Here is a 16317-nt window from a genome sequence, read left to right as displayed (position 1 = left end):
AGGAAGTTTAACACGGTTATAATACTAGGTCTTATTCGCCAGGACTTGCTATACATTACGAAATACAACACGCACTTGGCAAGGCTTATTGATGTTGGTAGGAAAAAGTCTGCTACTAAGTTTGCAATTTCCCTTATTCAGCTGTTGGTGATCAATGAATCCAGTGTCATTTTGGAACTTCACAATCTTGTTGATGCACAACCGAAGCTTGCAGCTAGACCTAGTTCTCTAAAGTCATTGCAACCATTCGTTGAGGGTGCAAGGAATCCTTCTGCCAGCATTATTGCATTGGCTGGTGTACCTGTCGGAAAGGACAATAACACCAGAACACCCAGAGACAAAAGCACTGCTGGCCATTCTGCTGCAAATGTCCCAAAGCCAGTGGAACCAGATTTTGCTGGTTTTCGTGAGCAGATTTCCATGCTATTTGCAGTGGAACCAGATATGCGAACTTCCTGGGGCAAATGATGCTGCTTGTGCCCATTATGTCTTGCAATTGCAGTGCAGTCGACTTCTGAAAGGGGATGATATGTTAGACCATCTTTCCCAAGTGCCTTGGTCATCTGGGAAAAAATCAAACCCACGTTTTGAAGTTGACAATTAAGTTTTCCATTCCGTGGGATACTAGGGATCCTAGGAACGTCCATAAAGGTTTTGTGGCAGGATCCCTCAAAGAACGATGATCTAGATTTGATCATTAAACAAAGAAGAAAAGGGAAAAATCAAAGAGTAACACGAAATTATGATCTCAATTGGAAGAACGGGACATAAGCTAAATTTATTTTCAAACTCCCCATTTTCAGGCCAATATACGAGTGATATGAACCAAAAAATTTAATGAATTCTATTTACAAATTAATTATTTTTTTACAAGTATATATGAAAAAAATTATAAAAAAATAAAAAAATTGGGGGGTTCCGCCCCTAAGTTTGGCCATACATGGAGGAGTGGATTGACCATTGTATTTCGACAGTTCAGTTCTCAATCCTGGTGATTGGCTCTCTAGCCAGATTTTTCTTTGGTTCTCGAGGGCTGCGTTAGGGAGATCCACTCTCTCCATTTCTGTTTATCATTGTTAGAAATAAAGGAGGCTTGGAGGTAGGTGAGTGATGAACAAATAACCTATAGATAGTAATATGGTAGGTGTAATCATATATGGTAATTTGTAGTATGCAAGAAACCTAGGTGGTAGGTAAAGGGGCAAACTTGTAATCTAACAATCATTATCATGAAGGCTTCTAGCAGATTGATGAGGAGGGCGGAAGGGGTTTCGCTTTATTAAAGGTTTTAATTAGTTGGTGGTTTCTCATTTGCTTTTTGCGGACACCATTATGTTTTGTGACGCAATGGAGCATCAGCTGAGATACTTGAGATGTGTCTTGGCGTGCTTCCAACTAGTGTTGAGCTAAAGATCAACATTGGGAAAAGAGAGTTGGTTCCAGTGGGGGTGGTAAAGGAGATTCATGATTTTGCCAAAATTCTTAGGCGCGGGGTTGGCTCAGTCCGAACTTCTTATCTGGGCCAACCATTGGGAGCTTCGTCGAGGACATCCATTTCAACACAGTGGTAGAGTGCTTTGAGAGGAGGCTTGCAGGGTGGAAAAGGCAATATCTTTTGAAAGGGGGCATTTAACTCTCATGAAGAGTACCCTTTCGAATCTTCCAACCTACGGAAGGCTAGAGCAAATTAAGATGTGGGGTGGTATGGGTGGTGTGTTCAAATACCGCTTAGTCAATGGGGGGAAAGGGTGTACCCCTATCCAGACAGTGGGTTCAGCATTAGGAGGTTAGATTTGTTCAACAAGACTTTGTTGGGCAAGTGGCTTTGGAGATTGAGAAAGATCTAGACTGTGGAGGAAGGTCATTGCTTGTTGGAGAAGGGAGGATGTTGAAGGATTGTTGTCTAGAGAGGAGAGTTCCTCTTCAGGAATGGGGATTTGGAAGCTTATCCAGAAGGAGGTTTTCCAAACGCATTCACTTCAGAGTCAAGAGTGGGAGACACGTCAGGTTTTGGGAGGACCTCTAGTGTGGGGACACTACTATGGCCTGTAGGTTCCCTCGCCTTTTCAAGGTCGCTATTGATCAGATATGCCTTGGTTATAGACTGTTATCGACTTGATAACGGAACAATGATCTGGGACGTGCAATTTCGGAGAGAGTTCCATGATTGGGAGCTTGAAAAGGCAGTAGAGTTCTTAGCATTGTTATATAGTCAGGTGGTGGAAGGATCTGGGATGGATGAGATGGTTTGGTCCAGTGTTGTTAAAGGCGTACCTAGGCTCCAGGCGCAGAACTTGCATTTGCTATGTGCCTAGGTGCACAAATGACAACGTTTGCGCCTTTAATATGGAATATGACTATGTTTTAATAGTGATTTAATTTTTCAATTGTGCGCCACGCTTCACTCTAATTGTGTGCCTCGCCTTGCGCCTAGGCTCCAAAGGACCTCTAGCGCCTTGGGCCATTGATAACACTGGTTTGGTCGGGTTCGCCAAGAGGGATTTTTGGCATTCGCTATTTCTGCCATAGACCTTTGGGGATTGCGGGTCCTTCCTTTCCTTGGAAGGCCATCTTGAGATTGGAAGCCCCTCTGAAAGGCGGATTTTTCTGCTTAGTTAGCAACCCTCTGGAGAATTCTTGCCTTAGACAATTGTTGAAAAAAGTAGTTATTTGGCTCTGAGATATTCCCGGATCTTTAGGAATTTTCTAGCTATAAATAGTTAATTATGTACAAAATAGGAGAGTTGACTTCTAGTTGTAATTATTAATTATGTACAAAATAGGAGAGTTGACATCTAGCTGTAAATAGTTAATTATGTACAAAATAGGAGAGTTGACTTTAGATTAGAATCAGTAGTTATTTTTGTTACGCTATGTATCACCTATTAATATAGGTTCTGTATAATTCTTTGATATACGAGAAATATACAAAGAAAATAATTCTCTCCCAATATTTTTTTTTCTCGTTTTTATGGTATCAGAGCAGGGACTTAATCTCTAACTCTTACAGAAACCCTGTTTTTTTCTTCCAACTGTCCTTCACCATGTCAGAAATTTCATCTGATCCCACTTCTTCCACTGCCCCATCAAAAACTCCTGCAACCCATGCTTCCAACTTTAATTCACACTTTGTCCAAATAACCAATATTCGATTGAATGATGATAACTTCTTGCGTTGGTCTCAGTCTGTCCGAATGTACATCCGTGGACGGGAAAGATTGGTTACCTGACAGGAGATAAGAAGGCACCAAAAAAAGAAGACTCGGCGTATTCAACCCGGGATGCGGAAAATTCCATGGTCATGACATGGCTCGTAAATTCCATAGAGGAAGATATCAGCTGCAATTACATGTGCTATCCGATAGCCAAGGAACTTTGGGACAATGTTAATTAGATGTATTCTGATCTAGGAAATTAGTCCCAAATCTTTGAGTTGACACTAAAACTTGGTAAAATCCGACAAGGAGAGGACAACGTCACCAAGTATTTCAATTCTTTGAAGCGGCTATGGCAAGATTTGGACCTGTTCAATGACTGCGAGTGGAAATCGCCAAAAGATTGTGATCATAACAAAAGGATGGTCGAGAATAATCGAATTTACAAGTTTCTTGCAGGTCTAAATGTTGAATTCGACGAAGTTTGGGGGAGAATAATTGGCCAACAGCCTTTGCCCTCAATTGGTGAAGTCTTCGCTGAAGTTAGACGTGAAGAAAGCCGCAGAAATGTCATGCTAGGAGAAAAGGGAGCTGCTGCACCTGTCAAGAACTCAGCCTTGGTTGCATCTGATGCAAGTGCGAACAAGGTATTTGCCACCAATCAGAGAAGGCAGGATGAGAGGCCTCGGGTGTGGTGTGATTTCTGCAATAGGCCACGTCATACCCGAGAAACCTGCTGGAAAATCCATGGAAAGCCAGCAAAATGGAAAAGCAGCAAGCCAGGCGATGGATCTAATCGTTCATTCCCTTCGGGAAACGAAGCTGAAACAGGTCCCTTCTCCAAGGAGCAGATGGATCATCTTCTCAAATTGCTAAAGTCCAATTCTTCACTAGGTACTCCTAGTTGTTCCCTTGCTCAGACAGGTAGAAATCCTAACGATTTATCCTGTAGCCTAGACTTTGCACCATGGATTATTGACTCCGGGGCGTTTGATCATAAGACGTCTCTTTCTCACCTTTTTGATACTTATTCACCTTGTTCTGGGAATGAAAAAATTAGGATTGCCAATGATAGTTTTTCCCCTATTGCAGGAAAAGGCCAAATAAAAATCTCAGAAAATATAATTCTGAATTATGTCCTTCATGTTCCAAAATTGGCCTGCAATTTGTTATCTGTCAGCAAATTATCTAAAGACTCTAACTGTCGTGTTATCTTCTTTTATTCTTATTGTGAATTTCGGGACCAAAATTCGGGGAGGACAATTGGCAGTGCTAAGATGATCAATGGTCTTTACTACTTCAATAACAATTTTTCCAGTAATAAAATAGCTCATGGCTTTAATAGTAGTATTAGTTCAATTTCTGCTCGTAAACAAATAATGCTTTGGCATCTGAGACTAGGACATCCTAATTTTCATTATCTAAAACATTTGTTTCCTAGTTTGTTTAAAATTTTGGATTGTTTTTCCTTTCAATGTGAGAATTGTCATTTATCTAAAAGTCATCGAACTAATTATTTTTCAAAAGAATATAATGCTTCAAAACCCTTCTACTTGATTCACAGTGATGTGTGGGGACCCTCTAAGGTTACCACGGTGTCTGGAAAAAAATGGTTTGTAACTTTCATAGATGATCACACTCGATTATGCAAGGTTTATTTGATGAATGTGAAATCTGAAGTTGAAAAACTGTTTAAGGATTTTTACAAAATGGTCGAAAACCAATTTCAGTCAAAAATTAGTATACTACGCTCCGATAATGGAACTAAGTATTTCAATAAACATTTGGGAAGTTTTTTAAAGGAAAAGGGTATTTTACATCAATCTACTTGTCGGGATACTCCTCAACAAAACGGAATTGCAGTAAGAAAGAATAAACATTTACTTGAGGTAGCTCGTGCCATGATGTTTTCTATGCATGTGCCAAAATATTTATGGGGAGAGGCTGTTTTAACAGCATCCTATTTAATTAATAGGATGCCTACCCAAGTTCTTAAATATGTCACACCCTTAGATTATTTCAAACAAACCTTTCCCGAATGTAGAATTAACTCAGATTTACCATTGAAAATTTTTTGTTGCATTGTTTTTGTTCATATACCTAGCACGTTTCGCTCTAAACTTGACCCAAGAGCTGAAAAATGTGTCTTTATAAGTTATGCTCCAAATAAAAGAGGATATAAGTGCTATAATCCACAAATGAAAAAAATTCAGGTGAGTGATGTTCAATTTCTTGAAAATCAATCCTTTTTTAGCAAAAATTATCTTCAGGGGGAGAGAGAAAGGGAAGATGACAATTTTTGGGAGACTATAGCCCTTTACCGAATCCCATTCTCTCTGAAACTGTTTTTCCTGACTTACAAAAACAACTTGTTAAAGATATTGAAAATGAAGTTCCAAGTCAAGGTTTACCAAATGTAGAAAAATCACAAACAGGGGGAGAAATACTACAGGAAGATCCAACTAAACCTGAGCTACTGGTTTATACTCGGAAAAAAAATCACCAAGGAAATAACGACCAACAGATCATCCAACCACAAGGTCAATCAGAATCTCCAAGTGAAGGTCCTCCGGGTAGTTCAGGTAATTCTAATCCCATTCTCCTTCCAATTTCTATTCCTATCACAACTCCTCCATCATTTTCATCTGATCCTTACCTCCGATTCTATCCCTCCTACTGCCTTACCAAAACCGAATCCCACAGATCTTGGCATTCCCATAGCCATTAGGAAAAGACCCCAAGAATGCACCAAACACCCCATTACCAACTATCTATCCTATCACAGACTCTCCAATAGCCATAAAGCATTTACTTCTAAAATATCTAACCTGTTTGTGCCAAGAACCATCACGGAAGCTCTAGATGATCCGAATTGGAAGTTCGCAGTTATGGAAGAGATGAATGCTTTGAGGAAAAATGGTACTTGGGAAGTAGTTTCAATACCAAGGGATAAGAAGATTGTAGGGTGCAAATGGGTGTTTACAATAAAATGCAAGGCTAATGGTAGCATAGAGAGGTATAAGGCAAGGCTTGTAGCGAAAGGGTTTACACAAACCTTTGGAATTGACTACCACGAAACCTTTGCTCCAGTAGCCAAAATAAACTCAATACGAGTTTTGTTATCCTTGGCTGTAAATTTCAATTGGCCCCTACTCCAGTTAGACATTAACAATGCCTTCTTGAACGGAGATTTAGAAGAAGTCTACATGAACTCACCTCCAAGATTTGAATAGAGATTTGGAGAAGGCAAAGTTTGCAAGTTGAAGAAATCATTGTACGGTCTCAAACAGTCTCCAAGAGCATGGTTCGAACGATTCGGGAAGGCTGTAAAGAACTATGGCTACTGTCAGAGTCAAGCAGATCATACCATGTTCTATAAGCACTCAAGAGAAGGTAAAATTGCTATCTTGATTGTTTATATAGATGACATAATCCTCACAGGTGATGATAGTATTGAACTGGAAAGATTAAAGGAGTATCTCGCTAAAGATTTTGAAGTCAAGGATTTGGAGTATCCTCAGCATGGAATTTGCCAGTAAGGTATTTTTGTCACTCAATGCAAATATGTACTTGATTTGTTAAATGAAACAGGCTTACTTGGATGTAAAGCAGCTGAGACTCCAACCGAGCCCAACCAAAAACTACAGCCCGCAAGAAAGGAGAATGTGGTGCATGGAACAGTTTCAGAGACTTGTTGGAAGACTTATCTACTTATCCTATACTCGTCCTCACATAGCTTTTGCAGTAAGTAGAGCGAGCCAATTCATGCACTCACCAGGACAAGAACACTTCGAAGCGGTATACAGAGTCCTGAGTTATCTAAAGGGAACTCCTGGTAAAGGCCTCCTATTCAGGAGACGGGGACACTTGCAAATTGAAGTCTACACTGATGTAGACTGGGCTGGGAGCATTACTGATCGAAAATCAACTTCTGGCTACTGCACCTTTGTTGGAGGAAACTTAGTTACTTGGCGCAGTAAAAAACAAAACGTGGTGGCTAGGAGTAGTGCTGAAGCTGAGTTTAGATCAGTTGCCCATGGGATTTGTGAAGTTCTGTGGATCAGGAGACTGCTAAATGACTTAAGAATATCGAGCACCTCACCTCTGAGTGTATACTGCGACAACAAGGCAGCAATCTCGATTGCCCACAATCCTGTTCTTCATGATAGAACGAAACATGTGGAAGTTGAAAAGCACTTTATTAAAGAAAAGATTGAGAATGGTTTGATCTGCATGCCATATGTCCCAACTACGGAGCAAATTGCAGATATACTCAAAAAGGGTCTACACAAAAGACAATTCGACTACTTGGTTGGCAAGCTGGCAATGGAAGACATCTTTAATCCAGCTTGAAGGGGAGTGTTGAAAAAAGTAGTTATTTGGCTCTGAGATATTGCCGGATCCTTAGGGATTTTCTAGCTGTAAATAGTTAATTATGTACAAAATAGGAGAGTTGACTTCTAGCTGTAAATAGTTAATTATGTACAAAATAGGGGAGTTGACTTTAGATTAGAATCAATAGTTATTTTTGTTTCCTTTTCTTACGCTATGTATCACCTATTAATATAGGTTCTGTATAATTCTTTGATATACGAGAAATATACAAAGAAAATAATTCTCTCCCAATATTTTTTCTTCTCGTTTTTAACAATCTTAGAAAAAGGCAACAGATTGTGGTGAACTGGTGTTGCATGTGCAAGAAAGCAGAGGAGTCAGTGAAGCACAATCGATATGCATTGGGTGTCTCGCGATTCCACGGTGGACATGATCGAGGCTTGGAGAGGGTGTATAGTGGATAGCTGAGCTAGGGATGCTTGGAGGGCCACTCCCCTTTGGGCTTGCGGTGTAAGAAAAATAGGAGATCCTTTGATGGAGAAGAGATTCTTCTTTGGTCTCTCAAGTACATCAGTATTAGTTCTTTATTCTTTGGGAAATTGACAAAATTATAAATCTATGGGGGATTTTGTGTATTTTGTTGATAGCTTGAAATTATAGTTGACAATTGTCCTATTTTTGTGTATTCTCTAGGAAGCACTTCCCTCTTGGGCGTCTTTTAATGTAACCTTACTTGCCAAAAAATTCTACATATTTTTTTTTTTTATAAGTAAAAATGTAACAGAAAGCGTTCAAAAGGAGAATGCATCCCAAGAGCTACACAGAAGCCGAAGCCAAAGAAGGGGGATTCTAAGGACCCAAGGAACACATTGGTTTGAATTGTTAAAGCCATATTATCTTTCTATATCATTGAAAATTTTAAAATTCATATATTCTATTATAGTTAAGAGTTAATTTTAAACCTTTCGACTCTAATGCCTTTCTCCAAGTTCCTAATTTTATTGCTAAAGTTTCCTTAGAATTATCAATAACACCAAAGCTAGCAATAATTGATAAAGTGACAAACTAATTGCAATATTTAGTAGAATCCTTACTAAAGAATTTAACAAAGAGAAAAGAAGACTTAGATAACAAAATTAAGGAATGCATATCAAATGCAACATAAATAATTTTTATACCACAAAAACTCATTCCTCCAATTCTGGATGTGTAATGATGTGATTAATGGATATATACCTCTCTTATAAAACCCGCAGGCTTCTTGTAAGTAGATTCTCCCGTTAAAGAATTATAATAGTATACAGCTCCTGTTTCAGTCTTATGGGCAGTCCAGGCATCCACTTGTTCATTGACCGCAGCACCATCCTTGATGCCAACATCATTGGCATGTTTACTGTTATCTGAAGAACCCCGCACAAAGTTAATAAAATAGAAAAATAACATAGGTGAAATGGTCGGTATCAAAATTACTCATGAAATTTCAAGCATACCAATTCCAGGAGGTAATTCACGCTGCATCCCTGAACTTTCGGACTGATTACCAGAAACCGCATAAGATGCAGGAGATCCCAAAGGAGTAACGCCAGGGGGGCGAGAATCAGGCAATGGAACAGAAGGAAGAAGCATGCCACGACCTGGCAAAGCAAAAGGAGCAGAAAAAGCTGCAGGATATGGTACAAATGGTGGTCTTGGCAAGCTACTGATCTGAGGAGGCTGTAACCACAGTCCCTGTGAAGGAGCAGCAACAGGAGGTACAGATGGATATGGAGGATATGCTTGATGTTGAACATCTGGATTTGATAAAACAGTAGTAGTTGGAATAATGTGTCTTGGGAGTGCTGAAGAAGAATCTGTAGCAGTAGATGGGGCAGTCACATTGGATGATGATGGGGCAGAAGAAGCTATTCCAGGCGGACCAGGGGTCACAGGAGCACCAGAAATTCCTGGTGGCACGTAAAATGACGTTGTGGGCGCCCACAAAGTTGGTGGCCCCAAGTTAGGAGTTGAAGATATGGCCGTTGCAGAACTTGAAGCGCCATAAGCAGGCTGTGAAACAGACTGAGAAACAGATGGTGTAGACGACATAGAACCACTTTCTTGTGTAGGACGATTCTACAATCAGAGAAGGGACAGAATGGTTAGATGTTAAGACATAGACAGTCAAGCAATCAGTTAGGACTCCACTGCTTCACTAGTTTTATCAACTCTCAGACCATAAATAATAACACATTGGTCTTAGACAAACCACAACTTGATATGTCCACCTTTAGCTGGTGCACCAGTATCTATTTAAATAATATGTATAAGAACAAATTTACTTATGCCCTTCTCAGCCTGTTACAATGTCAGTATATTTGAAACTAATAAACTAATTTTTTATATACCGAGCTCAAACACAAATTTGTAAATAGTAAGTTCACAAATAAACAAATAAACCCAGCCATGTGCCATATCTAGATGTTAAGAATTTAGTTCCATGTCCTAGATCAGTCATCAGACCACAGATTAATGCACAAAATCTTTAATGAGCAATAACTTAAAACTCACATTTACTACTAGTAGCTTCATTTAGAAAAACCTGAAGAATGGAGGGTATTCCACAAATGATCATAGCTACATAGAAACTATGAACTATAGACAAGGCGATCCATATGTTAGCAATACAGTGAACTCATAGAACTAGTTAACACCGTCAGTAATCCACAATACCAATACATAATGAAGCCACATTTGAACCAATTCAAAAAGTGATTTTTAATTGCCTGCATAACTTCTAAATTTGAAATTATAAATACTTACCCAAAGTAGAACTTCAAAAACCTTTTACATATATGCTACATGTTTTGAGGTATTTTTCAAACTCAATTAATATTCTCAATTAATTCCACTTCGACTCTTCTATACATAAAATATAACAGAAAATCAATGTTCAAAATCTTGAGCTACAGGTAACAGAACAGAACATGCTGGTAAAAATCAGCTCAAGTAACCTGGGGCTGCCTCACATGCTCAATCAACATAATGATCCACTTAAGGCAGCCTCAATGACTAGCATCCACCCAGTATAATAGTCATAGCATGAAGGATGGAAATCGAGTTAATACACATACGGATTTCAAGGTTTGATCTTTCTGCATTGACTGAGGATTCCCATTAAAAGAAAAACTAACAGCATTTGATGATGCTACATTTAGGACACCAAGAGACGAGGGTACTGGAAATGGCATGATTAGTGGAGCTGTTCCAGGTACAAATGAATTAGGACGTGCTGACTGCCCAGGAACAGGAGGTTGCAATGATGCTGCAGCTGACATAGTGTTCTTTCCTCCTTCAGAATGACCTGGAGCAATGGGCTGTCATGTGGCAAACAAAGAGGTCGTAAAAATTACATTAGTAAGAACAATCCTATAGAAACTCCTGAAAACACAAGTAATAAGCAAAACCTGACATTGCTATACTTGATAAGTACATCAAGTTCAGACACTTGAGTCACTGGTAATTCCATTTTCAGGAGATCTAGGTTGACATAACACCACCAAGGGCTGTACCCTAATAGTATCTCCTCAACCTTCTAATGTAGGTTGAGAACAATCCTATAGAAACTCCTGGAAAAACAAGTAATAAGCAAAACCTGACATTGCTATACTTGATGAGTACATCAAGTTCAGACACTTGAGTCACTGGTAATTCCATTTTCAGAAGATCAAGGATTCAAGTCCCGTTGGGAGCAAAAAGTGGGTGTGTGAGTTTCTTGCCATGGCAAAAATAAATAAATAAATAAAAGTTGACATAGTAATAGATAAGTAAAAAGAACAAAAATTTTCTAAAGGAACATGTAATGTTTAAAAAATCCCATAGAAACAACTCCAAAAAGGGAGAAAAGAAAGAAGACAAGTGATTCCATATGAATGTGAAAGCTAACTAAGGATGAATTGGGTTTATGTTTCAGTAACTGAAACACTTGTTGAAAGTTTTTATGTTCTTTTTCAACCATTTTACAATTTCGTCAGGAATTAAACTGTAAGACAACTAGGACTGACAAAAAAAAAACATATGCATGCAGCATGGCCTGTCAATCCAACTAAAATCAGTCAACAGGATTGTCCAACTTCCAGGTGATCATATTTCCAAAACGAAATCAATAGAGGAGCAGACTCATCTAGACATTGTTGATACAAAACAACTGTATCACAGGAAGCACCCGGTACACCAGCACAACTTCTAACCGCAAAAGTTAAAAATTAGTCCAGTGAACATTAGAAATGACTTAGAGTTATTATATTTCAGAGTTGGTTGTTATTTTCTTTGGTTATTTTACCCTAAGGGTATTATTGTATTTGTCTCTATTCTAATATAAATATGTGGCAAGGTGAAGGGTCAGTGGAAATCAGCCGTCTGCCCTAAACCTTTTCTCTAATCACTTTCTCTTCCTCTCTCCTCTTACTTCACACCTAAATCTTCTCAGTATTATATACTTTAACTTGGTATCAGAGCAACTGATCCAAAGTCATTTAAACTCCTTGAAAATCATCTGAAAGTCGCTGGGCGATCAGACCCTTCAAATCGAGGTGCTGACGTCATCATCTTCAGGCTGACGTCAGCCTGCGCTGAACCTATCTCCAGGATCGCCTCTTCCTCCTGGTAATTATGGTGATTTTTCTGCAATTTTGAGACCATCTGGTACATCATTTCTAATTTTGAAGTGTATTTCCGGAATTTTGGTTTCTTTTTTATCGATTGTTTCATGGATGAGTTTTGGCCCAAAATTTCTGGAACTAATCCACACACACAGGTGCGGCTAAGCCTCTGAGATTGTTTGGTTTGATTTATGAAGAGTCTATTGCCATTCTTGATTGATTTGGTCGCTTCAGAGGTGGGCGACAGCAATTTTTTTTTTTTTGTTTTGTGGTTCATTGCTACACTAAATTGTACCCAGCAGGGTTGTTTTTAATTATTTTAGGTTGTTATCTTCACTAAATAGTTTGGTGTTTCTTTTCGGGGTCTTTTTCCTTCCCTAAATTGTATTCGGCAGTGGTGTTTCACTGTTTCTCCTCTTTCTTAGTTGGGATTTTTCATTCACTTCCATTCAATTTGAGTTTTGGCCTGGATTAGTTGTGTTTGATTTGCCATGGCTGAAGAAAAACCACCACTGGTGAAGGTTGATGATATGCCCAAATCTATTACCTCGAAGAAGTTGAATGGTTTGAATTACCTAGCTTGGTCACATGCTGTGAAAAAATTTTGTGTGGGAAGTCAAAAATTGAAATATTTGAGAGATGATCCACCTACCAAGACGGACCCAAAATATGAGGACTGGATGTGTGAGGATTCAACTGTTATAGGATGGCTCTGGCATAGTATGGAATCTGATGTTTGCTTCTACTGTTGAATTTTGTGACTCCACTAAGAAGATTTGGGACTCAATTGCAGAATCTTACTCGCAAAAGAGTAATGTTTCTTATGAGTTATATGAGAAATTTTTGACTACTAAGCAGTCTGGAAAATCATTGTCTGAATACTACAGCATCTTGAAAATTTTGTGGGGTCAATTTTCGTGGTGGTCGTGGAGGCCGTGTTTCTCGTGGTGGTTCTAGAGGGGATGGTTGCATCAGTGGTCGTGGCGACAGGAAGTGTGATCATTGTGGTGGCACTAATCATGCTGAACCTTACTGTTGGGAGAAGCTTGGCAAGCTGAATGATGCACATCAGGTCATTGATGGTACTACACAGCCACAATCGACTCCTACCCTATCTGGAACTCTTGGTTCTGGTTCACATGATGCACTCACTACTCAGTTGAGCGAGTTGGTTCAGACATTGTGCAATGCTCTTCCATCTGCTTCAGCTGCTACATTGGCTGATTCAGGTAATATTTGCTTGTGTGGCCCATTCTCCTTTATCATGGGTTATTGACTCCGGAGCAAGCTCCCATATGTCTGGTATACCCTTTATCAGGTGTTCTTCATCCCACCAATTCCTTATCCTTACCTTCTAGTCTCTATGTTCCTAACTTACCCTTTAACTTGCTTTCTGTTAGTCAGTTGACTAAATCATTATATTGTTCCGTAACCTTTTCTCCTAACTCTTGTGTTTTCCAGGCCTCAAGACGAAGAAGATGATTGGTTCAGGACATGAGAAGGACGGCCTATATTATTTGGATGCTAGTGGCTCTTCCTTCATTTCATCTGCTTTGTGTGCTAAAGTGTCACCTATTCAATGGCACTTTCGTTTGGGTCATCCATCAATGGCTAAACTCAAGTTAGCTATTCCTAGTTCGAGTTATGTGTCTAGTTTAGAATGTGAAGCTTGTCAGTTGGGCAAGCATCACTGTAGCTCTTTTCCTAGTAGTAGTCATGATCGTCAGTCTGAGTCTTTGTTGTAGTCCACACGGGACATATGGGCACCTTCCCGCATTTCTAGTTTGAATGGATTTCATTATTTTGTTATATTTGTGGATGATTATTCTCATATGACATGGTTATTTTTAATGAAAGAAAGGTATAAGCTACCGTATATCGTTTCTAAATTCTATAATGAGATTTCTGCCCAATTTGGTAAACGCATTAAAGTCCTTCAATCTGATAATGCATTAGAATACACTCAGTCCGTCGTAGTTTCTTTCTTGTAATAATCATGGAATTATTCATCAAACGAGTTGTGCTCACACCTCTCAACAAAATGGCGTTGTTGCACGAAAGCATCGCCATGTGTTGGATGTTGAGCGCACCTTGATGTTTAATATGCAGGTACCAAAACATTTTTGGAGTGATGATGTTCTTGCTGCATGCCATCTCATTAATCGTATGCCCTCTGTTGTTTTAAATCAGCAGTCTCCGTTTTCTCTTTTATACCCTAGTCTCTCACCTTTTCAGCTCACTCGTGTTTTTGGTTGTGTTTCCTTTGTTCTTATTCTTGATCCTGGTCGGGACAAATTATATCCTCGCGCCCGCAAATGTGTTTTTCTTGGGTACTCTTGGACTCAAAGAGGTTATCGTTGTTACTGTCCTGAGTCTCGTCGTTACTTTCTCTGCGTCGATGTTACATTTTTTGACGTTTTTTGAGTCCACCTCTTTCTTTTCCTCATCTAGTCATCCCTTATCTACAGATCTCATATCTTGTCGTGAGGGTGAGCCTTATTTGCCTACTCTTCCTGCACCACTAATTTCTCCACCTATTTGTCCTTCGACTAATCCTCCCTTGCAGGTTTATCAACGCTCCCAGCATAGGTGTGTTGTTTCTTTGGGTCCCGATACCACATCTTCCCTGTCAGAGGTTCCTATTTCTTCCTCTACTATGATGATGAGATACCTATTGCATTACGATGAGGTAAGCACAGTTGTACTCAGCATCCTATTGCTCATTTTGTGTCCTATAATCGTGCTTCACCTTGTTTACAGTCTTTTGTTTGTGCATTGCCCTCTATTTTTGTACCCACATCTTATAAGCAGGCCATGTCTTCATCTGGATGGAAACATGCTATGGATGAGGAAATGAGTGCCCTTCATAAGAATCAGACTTGGGAGCTTACTACTCTTCCTCCTAGAAAACAAACAGTAAGTTGTCGTTGGGTTTATACGGATAAGTACCTTCCTGATGGTTCTGTTGAGCGTCTTAACTCTTAAGGCTCGCTTGGTTGCTAAAGGGTACACAAACTTATGGCATTGATTACTTAGAGACTTTTTCTCCTGTGGCTTGTACGGATCTTACTTTCTGTTGCTGTCAGTTGTTCTTGACCCTTATACCAGCTTGACATAAAGAATGCATTCCTCCATGGTGATCTTCAGGAGGAACTGTACATGGATCAGCCCCCTGGTTATGTTGTTGCTGGAAGAAAAAATCTTGTTTGTCGACTGCAAAAGGCTCTGTATGGTCTAAAGCAATCCCCCCTGCGTGGTTTGAATGCTTTAGTGCAGTTGTACTTGCTTATGATTTCCACCGTTATACTTCTGATAATTCAGTTTTTGTTCGTCACTCTTCTACGGGTACTATTATTTTGATTGTATATGTGGATGATATAATTATCTCTGGAAGTGACTCCGTAGGTATTGCTGGTTCGAAAAAACATTTGGGCCAGCAATTCTATACTAAAGACTTGGGTGTTCTTCGTTATTTTTTTGGGCTTGAGGTTGCTCATTCTCATCAGGGTATCTCTTTATCTCAAAGGAAATATGTGCTTGATCTTCTGTCTGAGACAGGTCTTTTATGTGCTCGACAGGTTGATACTCCTATGGATTCCACTAACAAGCTTAATGGTGAGCAAGGGGAACTATTTGCTGATGTTGGTAGATATCGGAGGTTGGTTGGAAAGTTGATCTATCTTACTGTTACACGGCCTGATATTACTTATGATGTAATTGTGGAGAGTCGGTACATGCATGCTCCTCGCCAACCCCATTTTAATGCTGTTTGTCGTATTTTACAATATCTGAAGAGAGCAGAGGTTTGTTGTATAAGCCTTCAGCTTCCCCATCTGTGACTAGTTTTAGTGATGCTGACTGGGCTGGTAGTCGTTCTGATCAGCGGTCCAATTCTGGCTATTGTACCTTTGTCGGTGGGAATCTAGTTACTTGGCGTAGAAGACGGGGAAATCTGTCAACCATCTTCTTATTCATTGCTCAGTGGCAAGGGATGTTTGGACCATGTTTTTTTATTGCTTTTGGTATTCCATGGGTGTTCTCAGATTCTACGGTTGACTTGCTTGAGACTTGGAGAGGGTGTACAATGGAGAGCCGAGTCAGAGATGCTTGGAGGGCCACTCCCTTGTGTTTACGGTGGGGTTTGTGGCGAGAGAAAAATAGGAGATACTTTGAGGGTGTGGAGTTTCCTA

At 39.6% G+C, this 16317-nt stretch overlaps 1 protein-coding gene across 7 annotated transcripts in view; it reads right to left on the bottom strand.

The window, feature by feature from the left end:
• The window catches only part of LOC132295583 (pre-mRNA-processing protein 40C), a 130547-nt gene that overhangs the window by 105167 nt on the left and 9063 nt on the right, over positions 1-16317 (bottom strand). For 6 of the 7 annotated variants that reach the window (XM_059793885.1, XM_059793882.1, XM_059793881.1 and 3 more), the window contains 3 exons: positions 10601-10843; positions 8981-9602; positions 8727-8890 (listed from right to left, as the gene is read on the bottom strand). In XM_059793885.1, coding sequence (XP_059649868.1) covers positions 8727-8890; positions 8981-9602; positions 10601-10843 — 1029 coding nt within the window. The remainder of the gene's footprint in view (positions 1-8726; positions 8891-8980; positions 9603-10600; positions 10844-16317) is intronic. The other variant, XM_059793884.1, reaches the window with a different exon arrangement.

This window comes from Cornus florida, unplaced genomic scaffold (assembly GCF_030987335.1).
Source record: "Cornus florida cultivar Cherokee Brave unplaced genomic scaffold, ASM3098733v1 CherokeeBrave_3.0.0_Hap2_Chr02, whole genome shotgun sequence".
NCBI classification, from domain to species: Eukaryota; Viridiplantae; Streptophyta; class Magnoliopsida; order Cornales; family Cornaceae; genus Cornus; species Cornus florida.
This window is presented reverse-complemented; position numbering and strand designations above follow the sequence as displayed.